The sequence below is a fragment of the Carassius auratus genome, chromosome 27, assembly GCF_003368295.1.
Source record: "Carassius auratus strain Wakin chromosome 27, ASM336829v1, whole genome shotgun sequence".
Taxonomy (NCBI): Eukaryota; Metazoa; Chordata; class Actinopteri; order Cypriniformes; family Cyprinidae; genus Carassius; species Carassius auratus.
This window is the reverse complement of record NC_039269.1, coordinates 12,068,791-12,087,009: the sequence shown is the minus strand read 5'-3', so window position 1 is coordinate 12,087,009 and position 18,219 is coordinate 12,068,791. Positions and strand designations below refer to the sequence as shown.

The 18,219-nt window shown below is 39.2% G+C and overlaps 1 protein-coding gene across 1 annotated transcript in view; it reads right to left on the bottom strand.

Annotated features, from left to right (window-relative positions):
• Positions 1 to 18,219, bottom strand: part of LOC113045513 (nesprin-1-like) — a 64,260-nt gene that overhangs the window by 17,328 nt on the left and 28,713 nt on the right. The window contains 35 exon segments of the mRNA XM_026205920.1: positions 669 to 863; positions 956 to 1,190; positions 1,274 to 1,368; positions 2,705 to 2,852; positions 2,945 to 3,099; positions 3,183 to 3,329; positions 3,799 to 3,981; positions 4,128 to 4,311; positions 4,391 to 4,524; positions 4,630 to 4,800; positions 4,987 to 5,142; positions 5,286 to 5,441; positions 5,622 to 5,798; positions 5,907 to 6,056; positions 6,170 to 6,352; positions 6,444 to 6,576; positions 6,693 to 6,889; positions 7,332 to 7,463; positions 7,571 to 7,744; positions 8,477 to 8,677; positions 8,787 to 8,906; positions 8,998 to 9,099; positions 9,200 to 9,418; positions 9,511 to 9,669; positions 9,780 to 9,899; positions 10,298 to 10,454; positions 10,557 to 10,657; positions 10,810 to 10,941; positions 11,644 to 11,835; positions 13,183 to 13,356; positions 14,062 to 14,262; positions 14,553 to 14,714; positions 14,792 to 14,914; positions 15,859 to 15,993; positions 17,059 to 17,262. Coding sequence (XP_026061705.1) covers positions 669 to 863; positions 956 to 1,190; positions 1,274 to 1,368; positions 2,705 to 2,852; positions 2,945 to 3,099; positions 3,183 to 3,329; positions 3,799 to 3,981; positions 4,128 to 4,311; positions 4,391 to 4,524; positions 4,630 to 4,800; positions 4,987 to 5,142; positions 5,286 to 5,441; positions 5,622 to 5,798; positions 5,907 to 6,056; positions 6,170 to 6,352; positions 6,444 to 6,576; positions 6,693 to 6,889; positions 7,332 to 7,463; positions 7,571 to 7,744; positions 8,477 to 8,677; positions 8,787 to 8,906; positions 8,998 to 9,099; positions 9,200 to 9,418; positions 9,511 to 9,669; positions 9,780 to 9,899; positions 10,298 to 10,454; positions 10,557 to 10,657; positions 10,810 to 10,941; positions 11,644 to 11,835; positions 13,183 to 13,356; positions 14,062 to 14,262; positions 14,553 to 14,714; positions 14,792 to 14,914; positions 15,859 to 15,993; positions 17,059 to 17,262 — 5,607 coding nt within the window.

Below are 18,219 nucleotides of genomic sequence, written 5' to 3'. Positions count from 1 at the left end.
TTCAATAATTAGCTAATTTTTTGTATTTCTAAAATTTGTAGTTTGAAATTCAAAGTAATGTCCAATTCTTGATTTCACTGAAACAAAACAACCAAACTATATTTAAACACCATACAATCTTACATTCTCCACCAGCTCAAATCTATAGATGTACTATAAAAATCCTAAACTGTACCACATCATAAAAACCACCACAAAACACTGCAACAAATAAATATCCAACAATGCAACAGCATGTCATATATACAGTATACAGTGAGCTGCAAAAGTCTGAGACTATACTGAGGTTACTCAAATAAAATAACAAGCTTTTGAAATTGAAATGAAAATTTGAACATTTTATTTTACACAAGTAGTTGTGATAATATAATTAGAAACAAAAATAAAACTTCAATTAAATTAGTAAAAATAACTGCAAAATACAAGCATTTTTACCAGTGGTCTGAGACTTTGATGCAAAAACCAATCAAACACATCCGTCTAAAAGACACCGGTTGTCTAAAGAAATTAACCAACAATTTCAAATAATCAGCCGATACTACTTAAAGATTTGCTAACATCTGGAAATAATGAGCTTCCTCTTTCAGTGATACAAACTATTAAATCTAGCAAATAAGCAACCAGTAAGGGCACCCAAAATGTTTTGTTAACTTTTACTCTTAACTTACCCTTAACAAAGAAAGCAGTTCTTTCTTCCTCTCGTCGAGACGGATGTTAATTGTTCTCCAGTGCTCCTGCATCTCAGTCAGCTCAGTGTGAAGTGAGGCCTCCGTTCTGGCGTCAGCGCACAGGAGGAGATTCCTCCCGGCCTCCACTGTGAGGATGTAGCTGCCCTGTTGCCTCTGGAGCACACGCTCCTTCAGCTGGGTGGAGAAATGTGGACATGCAGGGTACTTTAGGCTATTTGCAGGTGGCCATTATTTCTACTTTAATGTAAATATGGCTATACCTGTACCTGTATGTGGTCTAACATGCCTCGAATCTGCTGTAGTGCTACTGTTGCCCCTTGTTGTTGTTCTTCTGGTTCCACTGACACTTCTTGCAGCCAGTGACGCAGTTTCCCAATCAGCTCTGTGTACCGCTGCCACTGCCGAACCAAACTGTCAATAATCCCCCGTCTTTGCCTGGCCCGCCTCACCACACCTTGCCACTGGTTACTAAGCAGTGCTAGTTTCATGCCAAAATCATCCCTATTGGCCAAGAGGACAAAAAAAGAGACTGTCACTATACGTTTGAATAAACGATTAAGAATAAGGAAATAAACAAATGATACCTGTCTTCCACTTGTCCCTGATTCAGGAGCTGATGTCCATCAGTGATGACAGAGTACAGAATTTGTTGTTGGCTAAACATCTCCGCTTGGAAGAGCTATCCACACAAATAAAAAAAACAGTAGAGCAGTTCCATAAAGTAGGTCATCAAACTATGACCCTATGCATTTTATGCTACATATTTTTCTCATTATATCCATCTTATAAAGGTTTCACCAAAAAACTGACACAGAAAAAATGCTGAGGACAAAATTGTCCTAATAATAATAAAGAAATGTTAAATTAGAATGATTTCTAAAGGATCATGTGACACTGAAGACTGGGGTAATGATGCTGGAAATTCAGCTTTGCCACAGCACAAATAAATAAAAATTTAAGACATATTTAAACAGAAAACAATTATTTTAAATAGTAATAATGTTTCAAAATATACAATTTTTACTGTATTTCTGATAAAATATTTGCATATTTTTTTCTGACTGCACCCATGTTAACAGATCATTTAGAGCGTTTACACTGCATGCGATTATGTTCTGGCAGTGCATTCCAGGATCGGTGCATTTATTTTTGCTGTGTTGCACATGCTGAACTAAAGTGACAGCGCATTGATTGTGGTAAAAATTAACATGGACTGACATGAAAATGTGGTAATTAAATAGGGTGACCATATGCGCCGTTCATACAGGACACGTCCCAGCCAGGATTACTGTTAGGCCTATGTCTTAAAATAAAAAGTTGAGAAAGAAAATGCATCAGAATATTGGATCTGTGCATTACATCTTAAAAGAGAAAACAAAAAAAACTTTTATCCAATTATTTATTTTTCTTTATCATTTAAAAATGTGCAATTTTTTGTAGTGAATATGGGGTACAGAATGTGCACATTGAGAGTAGAATATTTTAAGGTATTGGCAAATCTTGTATCGTTGTGCATGAGAATCGATATCATATCGTATTGTGATGAAATGTCTGATTTACAGCCCTACAGCTAAATATATAAATCTAGAAGTAAAACACAGTGAATAACACATTGCTTATATTTATTATGGTTATACATGAAAATGTCTATGAAAGATTACATTTCTGTACGGTGTAAAAAGCTGAAAAAGCATTTTCAGTAACAACGTTTAGATTTGAAATCAAAATAATTGATAGATGTGTTTGTGGTAAACAACCGTGGATCATTAGAAGACTTCAAACACATCCTGTATGAAAGTACAATGAGTCCGTGATGCTTCTGCACTGCATATGAACGGAGTACATGTGAACCTGGCATTAGAGACTTAGAGACACAAAAAAATCTTGTTGACCCCAAACTTTATAATAATGTCAATGCATCCTTTTATTTGGTGTGAACAGGCCTTTAGTTAAAGGTTTTCAAAAACAAAACAAAAAAAAGACAGGTATTCTCCTTTTTTTTCATGTATCAGTACCTCATGGTCTCTCTGCTGGTCTAGCAGGCTCTGGTAGTTTCCAGAGATCTCAGCGGCCAGTTTCTCCTCTATTTGGGTAAGAAAGGTCACCCAAGCATCACACTTCTCTGAGAAGCTCTCTCTTTGCAATACCAGGGCTTGCAGTTTACTTCACATACACAGAGATGCAAACAACTGAATATCTCACGCTTCAAGAGAAGAAATTGAAATCTACCATAGATCAACAGTAACCACACATACCTGAATCTCTCAATGGTATGAGCAGAGTTAGATGACCAACTCCTGTTTAAGTTCTGCAGATGCTTGATTTCATTATCGTTGAGGGGAAGCTGATAACCCAACTCATTCAAACGTTCCAGATCAGGAGAAAGACTGCTCAGCTTTAACATTTGGGTCTACAAGCACACATGCATATTAGAAAGTTCAGAAGTGTTTATACAGCCCTATAATTTATAGGCAAATGGTCAACAAATTTCACCTTAAGTTTTTCCATGCGTTCATGAACAGAAGAGATATCTGGAGAACCGACTGGGTCTGGTTCTTTCAGAACCTTCTCAGCTTCTTCTGACCAGTGGCTCAGAGAATGTAACTCCTTACTAAACCTCTCATAGTTCCTCACACCAGCCTTGAGGAAAGGAAGGAGAAAAAAAGACATTTACACTTGTATACAGTCTGAATACAGTCTGGCATCTGTGAAAGTGACAAAACAATAGTCAAAACTATGAAAGAATAGCGTGAAAGTTATTTTATTGAAAACATTCTATTATTCAATTTAAAATATATACTAATATATTTGAAGGTTTGGAATTAATTTATTTATTTATGAAAGAAAATTAATATTTTTATTTAGCAAGGCAGCATAATGTATTAAAATAAAAACAGTTATTTTAAATTGAAAAAATATTTCACACTATTACAGATTTTAATGTATTTTTCATTAGATAATTGCAGCCTTGGTGAGCATCAAAACATCAATTTATTTTACCCAAACTTTTAAACAGCTGTCTATATTTTATTCAAATAAATGTGTGAAAGCTGTATAAATGCTCCGTTTCAATGTCTGTGTGCACAAGGCAAATTCTAATCAGCTGAACCTCTAGAAGAGACTGCTGTCTTTGGAGGGCATGTCCAACTGTTGCTAATCGCTGAGTGAGTGACAGCTGGTCTGTATGGAAGGTTATCAAGGCAGAGGGGTCCACTTGTTCCCTCAGCTGCTCTGAAAACTCCTCCAGCTGCTGCAGGACAGACTCTATGGATCCCTCAGACGCCATAAGACCCTGCAGAAATACCAGTTTTACAATGAGGAATACGGTGGCCCTTGCAACAAGGCTTTCACAACTGCACAGTTGCCTAAATACTTTTGGGTCGCTAACATAACCCAAGGGCAGGCTTCAAAACCCATCATGCATTGATAAATCCACACCTTCACTTCCTGTTCTGTGATGTCCCTGTGGGTGGCGCTCTTGAGTAGCTGTTCAACCTGATCTTCTAGTTTCTGGATGTCAGTGCTGCTCTGAGCATGTAGTGCTTTGTAATGCTGCCACAGCTGCAGCAGGCTCTTACTCCTCCTCAGCTGATCTGAGATCTGTTCCAGCAGCATGTTCCACCTGACAGCAGAACAATGATTTCTGATCACTTTGGACTGATCAGTGTCTTTGTTAGTTCCTAAACTTTTTTGAAACTCACCTGAGATTTACGTCCCCCAGTGCTGTGTTGAGTGAATCACTCACTGAGGGATGAGAGTCCCTCAACAGCTGTTGCGTTATGGAGCCAAGTTTTCGTAAACTGGTCTCCTGTTTCTCCAGCTCATCTTGTAAACTCTGAGACACACAGAAAGACACAGTGATTTTAGGTTCTTACATATATAATATTTATAATGCGAATAAAAGCTCATTCATGTTTTGCAGTTTGTGGCAGACTAGCACCTCAAGGTTCTCCACTTGAACTTGCACAGCTTCCGAGGAGCCAGTGAGAAGACGCAGACGAGAGACGGTGTAACATCCCTCCATCAGGTAGCCCTGAATCTCCTCATATGCTTGTTTATACAGGCTCCACTGCTCCAGCACTGACCGGAGACTGACCGTCTGCTGCCCGATCTGCAATTACACACAAACATCATTAAGGACTTATAAATTTCTGATTATCAAACCTGAGTGACAGTAGATATCATGTATGTTTGACTAAGAGTGTCTATAAAAATGTATATAAAAAATGTGTGAACAATATTGTAAAGAAGATTACAAAGCTAGAAGGTTCACCAAAATGCATAAGGTAAAACATACCATGTGATCCAGATTGGCCCAAGACTGGTTTAGACCTTTTAGAGCGTCCATAATAACGGAGCCAGCCTCGCCTTTCTTATCCTGGATTAATAAGCATCCTTTCTCTTCAGCCTTCTCCAGATCCTTCTCTTTCTCCTTTACCAAAACTCCCATTTCCTAGCATACACAGACACACTCAGATAAATCGTTAGAATCAAATCACAGAATATTTCCAGATTATCTATGCAATCTTCACTCATGAATCCACAGTGTACTGTGTATTGTGTAGTAGAGCCTAAAAACGATGGTGCAGTACCTACCTGACAATCTTTGAGCGCATTCTGGGCTGAGGAAACATCCTCAATCCTGTGCTTCTTTTTGAGTCTCTCCTCCTGTAAACTAAACCAGGTCTTCAAGGTCTGAACCACGTTCTCATACTCCAACCTGCTTTCAAGCAGACCCTCTAAAACCTGAATCTGTGAAACACAAAAGACACCAGTATGATAATAAAATTAAAGCTAAATGGCATTCAATGGGGTCCAAAAACGGATGATTTTCAGTCTTAGCATTTAATTTGTCCATTTTTTTTGCACTGGAGCTGCATGAAATGCACAAATGCTGCTCAATTTGATAATTTTTCTGCATTTATGTCTAACCTTCTCTGTAACGAGTCCCTGCAGTATCTGCCAGCGGCGGTTCATGGCCCCAAGACGCTCAGCAAAGTCTGTTTTGTCACTGCGTTTCCCCTCCACGTCCTGACTGCTGATTTGCAGAACTGACTGATTCACAAAGTCCACCGTCAGCTGCTTACAGGTCAGCTCAATCTGAAAACCCTGTTGAGAGGAGTAAATAAAGAAAAAGAGAAATTTGGTGTCTTGATAATGGAGTACAAAAGGACTAATAATATGTTTTTTTGTTTTTTTAAGAAATCTTTTTGCTACCTTGTATTTCTGAAGGTACATTTGCACAGCCTCCGATCCCACTGCCCCCATGATCTTCTGCTGGTCCTCTTGGATAACATTCTCCATGAGGGATATCCAGCTCATCAGTTCAGTTATTGCATGCCGGGATGGCAGCTTCTCCATCTGCAGCTGTTGATCACAATATGATTACTCCAATCAGCATAGTCATGTGAGCCTGTTCATTATCTGCATAATGTTCTTTAACTGAGATGAGGCATTGCAATCTGTCCTAGTCATCATACCTGATGTAGTTTCTCCTGGACCACAGGGATACGAGTGAGAAGATCAGCCCACTGTGTGTCTACCTGGGCCAAGTTTGCCTTGAGTGCTGCCGTGTCCACTCTCTTTAACCGGAGCAGCTGATTCCCCTGGCTCTGAACTGAGGCACGCAAAGAAGACTTGGCGTCTACCTCTTTGGAGAATTCCTGCAGATACAGAACCAGTAAAGAGTGTGTCTGTAAAAGTCAAGTGAGACCTAAGGCTCTTTTTAGCAGGATATTTAATGGCTGCTCTTACCAGGAAGGCATGAAGATGGTCTCTGACAGTCTCTAGCTCTTGATGTACTGTAACAGACTGAGTGCTCCAGAACTCCAGGCGGTCCAGTGCCGAACTCAGCCATTGGCTTAGCTCAGCTGACTCGCTCTGATACCTACAATAAAGTATGAAGAGACCATGTGATGTCAATAAAAATGTGCATTCGTGGACACAACCACACACAGGTGTTTCTTCTCTCTTTAATGAAGAGAAAGTGAACAGATCACAGACCTGATCCAGTGTTTGAGGGTGGAATCCAGGCGGTGTAGCTCTTTATTGATCTTGGTGGTGGTGCTGAGCCAGTGCTCCCCCAGCTGAGTGAGCTGAATCTCCAACTCAGAGCAGGACACATGTAAAAGCAGCCTCTTTCCATCCTCCAACAACTTATACAACTGCTGCTGCCGCTCAGAGAGACTGGCCTTCAGACGCTACAGAGAGAGTGAGATTAAATTTTAGATAGCAGATTTTCTAGCATTCCCAATGTCTACTACCATTCTAAAGTTTGTATCAGTAAGACATTTTTTTAAAGAAATTAATAATCGTATTCAGCAAAGGCACTTTCAATTGATCAATACTGTCAAGTGCTAGTAAACTAGAGAATAATGTTTCAGACTTGTTTTAAAAACCTTACCAACCCAAACAATAAATCAAGCTAAAAATAAATTTGAATTCACATTACAGTTATGCATCCTGTTTGCTAATTCATATTAACTTTGAATTCCTGAATTGAGTAATTTAATAGGCATTTCGATTTCTAACACACAAACCATGCAATACAGATATAGTATGTAATGTTTATACTGTAAAATGATGTTGTGTGAGTTTCATGGTGTAACCGTATCTAGTGATCTGTGTGTGATGGAGCTGTACCTGATACAGAGTAATTCTATCGCTCAATCTGTCTTCTGTCTCTTCTACCAGGCCTACACTGGGGATGCTGCTTTCCACTGCCTCCAGCTGTCTGTACAGGGTCTGATAGTCACCCACCAACCTGCTCCACCACTGATCCACAAAGCACAAGATATTCACTTCATATGCATGCACTGCACTCATCAGTGTTTAGAAGTTGCATCTTGTATTCAAATAACCAAACACAAAGGCACACACACCTCCAGGATGCCCTCCAGCTCCACTCCTCGTTTGTGAGCCTGTTTAAGTACAGCCTGGGCCTGAGCCACAGTCTCTTCCAAACTCTGGACCTCCCTCTGCACCACCAACCCACTGACCTGCCTGAAGAAGGCCTGTGTAAAGACAACATGCGTCTCTAGCCCCTGGAAGAACTCCTGCAGGAAGAGAAGACCGACAACACGACTGCATGAGACCAGAGTCATCAATATTTGTTTTTCTGTTTTCCTTGAAATGAAATACTATATATTTTATATGTGTAAACTACCATTCAAAGGTTTGGGATCAGTTATATTTTCTAATGTTATGCTCATCAAGGCTCCATTTATTTGATCAAAAATACAGTAAAAATTGTAACATTTTGAAAAATTGTTAACATTTAAATAACTCTTAATATGTTCATATATTTTAAAATGTAATTTATTCCTATGATGGCAAAGCTGAAATTTCATTAACCATTTCTCCAGTCTTCAGTGTCACATGATCCTTTAGAAATCCTTCTAATACGCTGATTTGATGCTCAAGAAACATTCTTATTATTATTGACATGATAATATAATACCTTATCACATTGTTTTTTTAGTATTCTTTAATGAATAGGAATTTTAAAATTACAGCATTTATTTTAAATATAACATGTCTTTACTGTCATTTTTGCAGCAGTCTTGCTGAATAAAAGTACTGACCCCAAACTTTTGAATGGTAGTGTAAATCTTGTCTATTTTGCCTAATAAACAGATATAATCAGAAATCGTAGATTCTGAATTTTGATAGATTGTTGATAATATTGATAAAAGAGTGACGTATAGTTATTGTCATCAGATATTTTCCCACAAATGTCCAGAAACATATTTATTAAGCAGACCACAAGAACCAAAATTCTGCTGTACCTTGTGTTTATCAAGAAGGATCTGAACCTCAATCACCGATCCCACTTTCATCTTCTGATCAGCAGTCATTTTGTCCTGAGCGGTGTCCAGAAGTTCTGCCAGGTCTTGTAAAGCTCTCTCATACTGAGCCTTCAGAACCAAACCCTGGTTCAGCTCACTCCGCTTGGAGCCCACCATTTCCACCAGCTCTTCATAAGCGTCCTGCACAGGAAAACAAAGGTAAAGTGGGAAGTCAAATGGAAGACAAGAAACCAGTAACTTTGCTTGCTGTTATTAAAGCACACAGCAGGGGAGAGACAGATGTGTGGACCTGTAGTTTCAGCAGTTCTTGAGTCCAGAGCTGGTTGGGCTGCAGTGTCTCTCCTCTGCTCCTCATCTCAGAAACTTTCTGTTCATATTCCCTCAAACTGTCCTCTGCTTCTGCTAGAATCTGTTTACATTGACATTTTGATTAATCCTTTGATTGTTTTGCCTGGGGTCTTATGTAATTATTTCTATGTCATTTCGAATGTGTGTCTGACCTCCATCTGTTTAGAAGCAGGCCGATCCATAACTGCATTCATTTTCTGTAAAAGCTGGTACTTTGAGTCGCTGACTGCAGTAAGCAACAGTCTAAACTCAGTCTGAGGGTAAGACAGACCAAAATGCATATGTGAGAGAAAGAGCAAGAGAGAGAAAAAAACAAAACACTGACTAAAAAATAGATACAGTAACAAACTGTACCTGGAAAACAGAGAGTTCCCGCAGCTTGTCTTTCATAGAGTCACATCTCTGTTCCAGCACTGTGTCCAGCAGCTTCAGTCTCGCCTCCAAACCATCTAACACTTCTTCAACCAAAATGCTTTCTACACTTTCTCCATCCCATAGCTGCTCTGTTCCTCCGAGCACGTCCTGACATTTACACACCTCCTCGTTGACATTCTTAACCTCCTTACTCAAACTCTGAAGAGACGAGACCAGAGATAGAGTCAAAGAGCGTCAATGTTTCTTGTAAAAAATATTTTAAGACTCTGGTAAAAATGACTATGTCTGACCTCTAGGTGGCCCAGGTGAGTCTCTGAGTCATCAGATAGTAATATTGGGCCAGATACAAGCTCGTTTTCAGCACTGTCCAGCCAGGAGGAAGCTGATGAGACTGCCTCATAGAGAGCTCTCTTCAGAGCATGAGCACGCTTACTGTCAGCGCCACCTGTCTGTGGGGAGGAAATAATAAATAAAAAAAAGACTAGCTGCTAATAAATACTTGATACCTAAACATCCTGTTCTTGAAGAATATGTAAATAAAAATATTCAGTGGCAGTACCTGAGACAAGTCCTCCAAATCTTGGCTAAAGCCTCCGAACAGACTTCGGGGTGACAGGATATCCTGACTCAGTTGCTCTCCTCTGAAAACTCCACAGGGGCTGAATAATGGCTGGTATAGCTAAGAGACATGTAACATTATAATTGTGCTCTTGCAAACTATTCTAGCTCAAACTTTGAGAAATAAGGTTTTTTAAATAAAGAGAGTTGTTGGATGCTTAATCGTGGGGGTCTACATTTTGCAAAAAAAAAATTTAATCATGAACAAAACGTGAAAGAATCATTAACTTGTTGGTCACAGAACTTATTTTCTGCTATTATCCAAAAGCCAATGGAAAAATTCTGTTGGGTTTTTGTCAAGAGATCCAGGGTTATGCTAACTCCAGGGTTTGCTTATAAAAATATGGCATCAATGCAGCCCTCTATTAGTGGAGGAATGGATCAGATATAACAGTGCTTCCTTAAACCCTTCAACATTAAAAACAAAGCTAGGGAACTGTGTTGTAGTTGATTATGTACCGTGTTACTTGGCGTCTGCTCCATTGTGTTTAGTGACAGCTGCAGTTTGTTGTTAAGGTCTTTGCTCAGGTTCTCCCATCTGACTCTCATCTGATCATTTGTGCTCATGTTCTCAGGCCACTGACCATCATCCCCTTCAGAAAGTTCTGCAGGAGTCCTACATAACCAAGAAAGAAGCTCCTTTTGAGTCTGTACTGTATACACTTGTCAATGTCTTTCATATGCAAACACAGAGAATGTACAAGTGAGCAGTACCTACCTCTCTCCATTAGGTGTTGTCCTCTGTGAGAGAATTTCCTCTCCTCTAGATGCCACAGATTGCAGTAACTTCTTCTGTTCACCAAGCTGCTCCTCTAATTCCTGCATTATATGTAATGATGTTGAAGAAAAATCCAAGTCGTTTCTAGCTCATAGAATAACGGAATATTTGTATCTAAAGATGGTGTCAGTATTAGCATATATTATTCTAGTTAAGCTGATTAATATCATGTTATTGCTCAATAGTTGTCTACCCTCTGTCTTTGCACTGTGTCTTGATGCTGTTGGTTGCGTGTGGATCGTGCCTGACTGAGCCAATCCATTATATTGGGGCTCTGAGAGAGAGACGAGTCGGATTCAATGTCCTCCTGCTCCTGAAGTGAGCCCTGATAAATAAAGATACAGAAAGTTAAAGAAATTAATAATTAACAAAGTTGCTGTGGTAATCATTTTTGACATTTTTAAATGATAAAAATAAGTAAAAAGTATTTAATAAATTATAAAATCTATAATTTATAAAGGTTTGCTAATAATTTTTGAAACAAAAAATATAAATATATATGGTAAAAATGTATGTTTGGTGAAATTATTTTAAAGAAGGTTTCCTCACAATGAACCTAGATACATAGAATTTCCTTGAAACATACACAAACTTACACACACTAAACATTAAAACAGCATTTCACTAATTAGAGGTTAAAGGTCAGTCATGACTGACAATAGGAGATGGACCCAAATCAGCTTGCATAAGGCTTTTACATGTCACCAACATGTCTTAATTAAAAGAGTTTGGCAAAAAATGTCAGACTTTCCCCATAATTTCCAAAAGGTCTTTGTTCCAGATGGATGTTGCTGGAGAGCAATGGAATATCCTTCACAACAATGAAAAGCGCTTGGCATTCTTCTGTCCTGCTGTCCACAAAGCAACCATTGAGGTGAGGATGTGTTTTTAGTGGTGTGTGTGCAAACTGTCGTCAGTAACCTCCAATTGTTTTTATACTAAGTATTCAGACCTTTGGCATTTTCTGTCATTGCACTAAATTATAGCTCCTCCAGTTTCTTTGAGAAGTTGAATCAGCATCCCTCACCTGGATGTGGGTCTGTTTGTCTTGGAGAATGCGCTGTAGCTCCACCAGGCTGGATTTGAGGCTGTGCAGTTTGAGGGAGAGCTGCTCAGCGTCTCCCCGTGAGCCGGCCTTTCCCTCCATCAGCAAACTCTCACTGTGCACTGACAGCTCAGACAGACACAGCACCTTCTGCTCGATCTCCAGTAACATGTTCTAGACCAGGAACATAAGATCAGAAAACTAAACCGTTTTGATCATTTAGAAGTGATTCAGCGGAGTGAACCATATTTTAGGTGCTTCTAACAACGATTTACATTTTTTTAAATATAATTTAATTACATTAAATGAATATAATCTATATTTGGGTTTGGTTAACCTATTCTTTTCAAATTGTTTGATTTCAGAAAAATTTTATTTTTTTCTTCCCATCTTAAGGCACAAAACTCTTAACAAAACTTAAATACAAAAAATATTTTAGATGGGTTTACCATAAAGATAAAGTTGTACAGATAAAAAACTAAGTTCACTGTAACTAAATGGATTTGTCTGCTTTCAGATATTCAGATAAATGTAAAAACACAACAGAAGGTGTCTGAAAAAAACAAACAAACAGGAGACGTGTATGCAGTGACTGATAATCTTCTTAAGCTGCTTAACCTAGTCTTTAGACATCTTGATCTTTACCATACTACATGCACACTAGTCCAGAGAAGTTAGCGTAATTCTAAGAAAGAAAATAATCTATAATAATGTTTAATTTTGTGGTGGACCTGCAGGGTAGCTGGATCTGAATGCTGGTTCATAGTGGAGAAGAGCCAGTGGCATTCAGTGAGGAATGAGCAAAAATTATCAGCAGTAAGCTACAGGTCAGGGCCTTCCTGACTTCTCACAAATAATTTAACTTTCAGGTTAAAGGTTAACTTGATACCTAAAGCACTTTCATCAAAACACAAAAGACACACTCGTGAGTGTTTGTGTATGCATGTGTCTCCTTAAAGAGGAGCAGACATGCTCTGTGGGACGTCTCATGACTGCAGGGAAGAAGCCCCTAATCCTAATGACTAATAGAATGGGACAAAACACACACAGCTAATCAGATTTACTTGCAGCCCACTCTAGTGGCTCCAGACATTATCAGCTAACAGAATTCAATGAATTGACTGTTTATATATCACTGAAAATTGATCATGGTTTTAAATACTTTATTATTTAAAATAAAGGATTGGTTTTTCTAAATTTACACAAGTGCTCAGAAACTATGGTAATCTGTAAATTGGTAATCTACAATAAAATGAGATACAATAAACATTTGCATTAGAAAAAAATCACCACAGTGCAGATTAACCAAATAAATCAGTATTTTATGAATTATTTGTTTATTGATAAAGCTGTTTCTTTGAAATGAACATGATTGTTAAGTTTTTCATTTCATTCCACCATTGGACACTGTCTGAAAAACAATAATTTCTGTAGTTTTTTAATCAGTTTCCTATGGACCAATATTTTTTAGAATACTGTGGCATGAATATTTTCGTACTTTTCCCTGCCCTAGGCTTTTACCTGGCAGTCAGTCAGCTGTTCCTCCATGTCCATGTCCTGTGGGTGTGGCTGGAGAGAGGAGCTCAGTGTGGCACGTGTGCTGAACAGCCAGCTGTCAAGCTCCTCTGCTTCACTGTGATAACGCTGTAGCGCTTGTTCCTGCCTCTGCTCTTCTAACTGCTCGCTTAATCGCTCCTTCAGGACAGAGAATTAGATTAGGCTTGTCTGTCATTTGGTTTATAAACTGCAATTAGTAGTTACAAGTAGAGAGATGTCCTGATAGTTAAACCAAAAGACTAAAATAATTACTAGGCCACACATGACAATTTGAAACAAGCAGCATCTGCTAAGCAACAGTTCAGTCAGGACCACTCTGTTTGAATAAGATTATCGTAGAGGCCCTGAACATTATTTTGGTGGCAGGTTTTACTTTGAAGGGTTTAGATTCTGAGCAATTCACAACCAAACCTCAGTAAGGTTTGAAACAAACCAAGTCTAATGAATTACCATAATTATTTATATGCAACAGATTCCATGCAAAAGTGATACATGTCTGTAAATGAGACTTAACAAGATTAAGCAACGATTAGCTGATGCTGATTTCCGTGGACAAGATGTTAAGTGATCATGTACCTGTACAAGGAGGAATTGGGGATGGAGAAGGATAAGCGCATGTCTGTCGACAGACTAAGGCAAGTGTGAGTACTGATGAACTTATATGTCTTATTTTATTGTAGTGGGAGGAGTTTCAATCATCTGATCATCACTAAACTGCGCTTGAGCTCCATTCGTCACTCAAACTACATTACGTAAAATAATCGAAATAACATGCCAAAATCATTTTTTGCTACTATTTATCAGCCATCTCCCATTTCTCTGCGTGCTATTATTCCTGCTCACCTCCAGAAGTTGGCGCTTTCCGGAGGCCTTCATGTGGATGGTGGCCATGCGCTCTCCTAGCACAGTGAGGGTTGACTGCAGGGCCAGCTGATCTCCGGAATCTGCCTCCAAACTGTCTTCATCCAACTGTAGCTCTTGGGAGAAGCAGGCCTGCAGTGCACTGATTTCATCCTGGAGCATTAGGATCTCATCCATCAGAGCCTGAAGAACAAACACCAATCAGGAAACTACTTTAATTCAATTCTGGTATCGTTAGTAAGTTTGCTCTAGTTGTAAACTGTAAAAATACATTAAAAGCTAAATGCCATGGAAATGAAGATACTGCTACTTTAAGTAAGAGATTTGTTTTAGACACAGAAGAGGTTTGTAATTTAAAGGGTAACCCTATCCTCTGGCTCGTATCACTAGTCTGGCTGTAAGCTTGAGTTTATGTGTGATCTAGCTGATCTAATTCGGTCATCTTGCTTCATCTGATCCTCTGTCTCTCTCACCTGGTGGGCAGCCATCTGGCTCTCTGGACTTTTGCTTGGCTCCAAGCTTTCATTTAGTGCTTTCTCAATGGATTCCATCTTTGTGGAGACAGATTGCAGGGTCTCCTGATAGTGCTGCTGCCTCTCCAGAGCTTCATATAGGCTCTTCTGCTTCTCATTGATCTGCATATAGATGTATATTAACCAACAGAAAACGTAATTTGGATTTGATAATGTGAGAAGCATCTATGGATATGTACCACATTCTTCAAAGTCTCCCATGAGTGCTGTAGGTCGTCCAGGTTAGCTGAGGCGGCTGACTCCATGCAGGGGTCATACAGGTCTTGGAGTGGGGCTCTGCTTAAAGGAGCTCGCCCTGAACACTACGGAAAAAGTGACATCATGAAAGCGTGTGAATGCATGCATAAATAATAAACTAAATTGTGCTGGTCCTCTTAAAATACAATAAAACAGTAGTGATACTTATGTGGGTTTATGTCTGAATCTTTCAGATGTTGCACTCATAACCAGTAACATGATAACACCAAATGGTTAACCATGGGTTTTTCCAGATGCTTAAACACATAAAGAATCTGTGCTAACCAGGTTTGTTTTGGATCTTCGGTTTAACATCACATAAATTCACCCATTTCTCCAAAAGTAAGTAAGAAGAATAGAGTAAACTTTATAGCTAACTACACAATGTGTATGTATATAACACATTAATTGAAGGGATTATTGCCGCTTTCCTTAGAAACCAGTGTATTTAACAAACTCATAAACATCAGTGTGCATTTAACAAATGTCTTCTTTTGCTAGTAATTAAAACACTGAATAGTGCCAGACAAAGCATTTATATTTAGCATTGAATGTTCTATATACACCTGTAATAGTCCACATCGAACAGTTAAAATTCACACATTTTGGAGGGTTGGAGGGGGTCAAACTGAATCTGAGGTGGCTTAAAATCATATCCAAAGGGTGCACCTCGGTTGAAATCATGTTCAGTTTAGATTGTTTTCCGGCCAAGCCTACAGATGTCTTACTTAGAATTATATCTGCATATTAAGAAGAGATAGAAGAAAATATGTAAAAAAAAAAATAAAAAATAAAAAATTCCTTGATATCTCAAGGTTTTCAATGATCATGGAAACCCTCAGACTAACATTTGTCTCCAAATTAAGAACAGAGCAGTGCCTACTGTTTGAAAGTGATTGGTTTAGTTTAAACTGAGTTAAATTAGGTTAGTGGTTGATCAGGGATAAGTTGATTAAATGTGATAAGGTTGGCAGGTGCTAGCAAGGTCTGTGTTAGAGCCACAGGGTACCTGAGAGGTTTCAGTGTTAGGCCCGGGTGATGGCGATCTGCAGGCGGGTGGAGAGGAGACCTCGCTGTTGGTGCCCTCCTCACCAGACTCCTCTGTGACCGGGGAGAGGAGAGTATGGCAACGTCCTGCCGTCATCTGACCATTAAAGAGCCAAAGAGGCATAAGAAGAGAAAGAAAGAGAAAGATACATAAAGGGTGAAACAGGAGTAAAGCACCAAAAGAAAAAGCTAATCAGAGGAAGAATATTAGGGTGCTGGAAAAAGTACACTACCATTCAAGTTTGGGGCTGGTAATAATTTTTTAAAAGTCTCACAATAATAAATGCTTAACAACAAATGCTTAAAATTTTTGTGGAAACGGTGACACATTTTTCAAGATTCTTTGATGAATATAAAGTTCAAAAGAACAGCGTTTATTAGAAATAGAAATCATTTGTAAAATTAAAATTGTCTTTACTATCACCTTTGATCAGTTGAATGCACATTAAACGATTTAATTTCTTGACCCCAAACTTGCAATAGTGTATATTTCCATTTGATTCTGACAGGAAGTCCTGATCAAGCAGAAAAGCTGAATAAGACCCTGCAAAGCACTACCCTAGAATTACAGACAGACTACATTTGTTAAGAGTAGCCATGATTAAGCCCTTCACAGACCTCTCGTCATGATAAAGGAATGAACTGGATCAGGAAATAGTTCAGAGTTTATGCACAGACTCACTGTAAAAATACAATAAGATGGCATACAATAATAAATTGTGCATGCCTGCATAAACTAAAGTAATCTGAACCATTGGAGTGCTCCACCATTAGGCTAAATTTAGATCTAGATACAATGACTGCTAAACTACTGCAAAGCTACACCCCTTTCTCTGTAAGTCAGTAAGGACTGAGCGCCACAGCTGGAGCTGAACTGTTGGAGGTTAATGTGGAATCCAGTCCTGATCATGACTGATGCAATGAAGGGAAACCATACGGCCCAACTAAAGACAACTAATGTTGACTAAGTCAAGGCCATCTAACACCCTGATCCCGTTTCCTCTTTCGGCAACAAACAACAGCAGGAATGCACAATGTAGAGGCACATACAACACTATGGGAGAAATAAGAGACCCATGAGATGCTTGTCTGACAGTGAAAAGAAAAAGAGCAGCAAGCACACCACGTCCAGCTCTACCATGAGTAAGTATAAATCACTCACCATGACAACAGAGGAGTGTGCCGGTGGGTGTTTGGGTATCTCTTCCTCCTCATCTTCCAGCTCCTCTAACCCATCGGAGAGTCCATCAACATCGTTGACTGTCAGAAGCATGGTAGCATGTTTGGCTTTCACAGTCAACATCTTACACTTGGAGTTCAGTGCCGAGATCTGCTCCTGATATCCTTTTATCTTCAGGGCAAGTTCCTGTCACAAAAACACATTACATTATTATTCCACCAAGGTCCACGCAGTTGGTTTAAGTCCCAATATATATATGTCCTTAAGTCCCATAGATGAGGAGTAAAAAGGGGGTTAATGCAGAGAGCGGCACCGGCGAGCTGAGCTGAGAAATTCCCACTCTCTGTCTGTTTGCAGTAGAAAAAAACAGCACAGGCGAGCAATCGCTCAGTCAGAGGCATTTTGAGCTTGTAGCCAATCAGAGCACCTTGGGAGAAGGATGACAAGCCAAGCCTTCAGGAAACGGCCAATGTGATTTGTACAGAGCTCGGCCAACTGGAGAGAGTGGGAGGGGAGAAGAGAGCGGAAGAACACTCCCTCCCCCAAACTGGCCAACTCACACTCATACAAACACAAAGACCTCAGGAACAGGAAATGAGCTCAGTGAGAGGGGCTATTCCCCCCTCCTGTTTACTTCTTTTCCTTACTTCCCTTCACTCTACTTCCACCAATCCCAAAGCTGTTTTCCTGACAAACAAAAGAACTGGAAGTGAGGAAAGGGGCTCACATTACAGATTTTGTACAGCCTGTGGAGTCCCCCTCTCAGATTTCTCACTCCTTATCTGTTATTATTTCACAAACACACACAGACAGGCCAGCCTCTGGTAATGAGGTCAAGTGGGAGAAAGCTGCAGCTGCAGAATAAAACAACCCTGGGTGATAAAGCCACAGCTGCCACCCCAAATGAACTAACTCAACCACTAATAAAACACGAGGATGTTAGATTATGTACAGGTTTAGGTTTTTTTTTTTTTGGTGTGTTTAAAACTGGCAATTTTTGCAATTTTTCTGAAAAAAACAAAAATCAAAACTGTGATGTGATTTAAAATGCGATATTTAAAAAAATTCCACATTTACTGTTCTTGTTTGTAGAGCTGCACAATTTACCAAAATAATTGTAGTATTACTTCTAAATAGAAATAA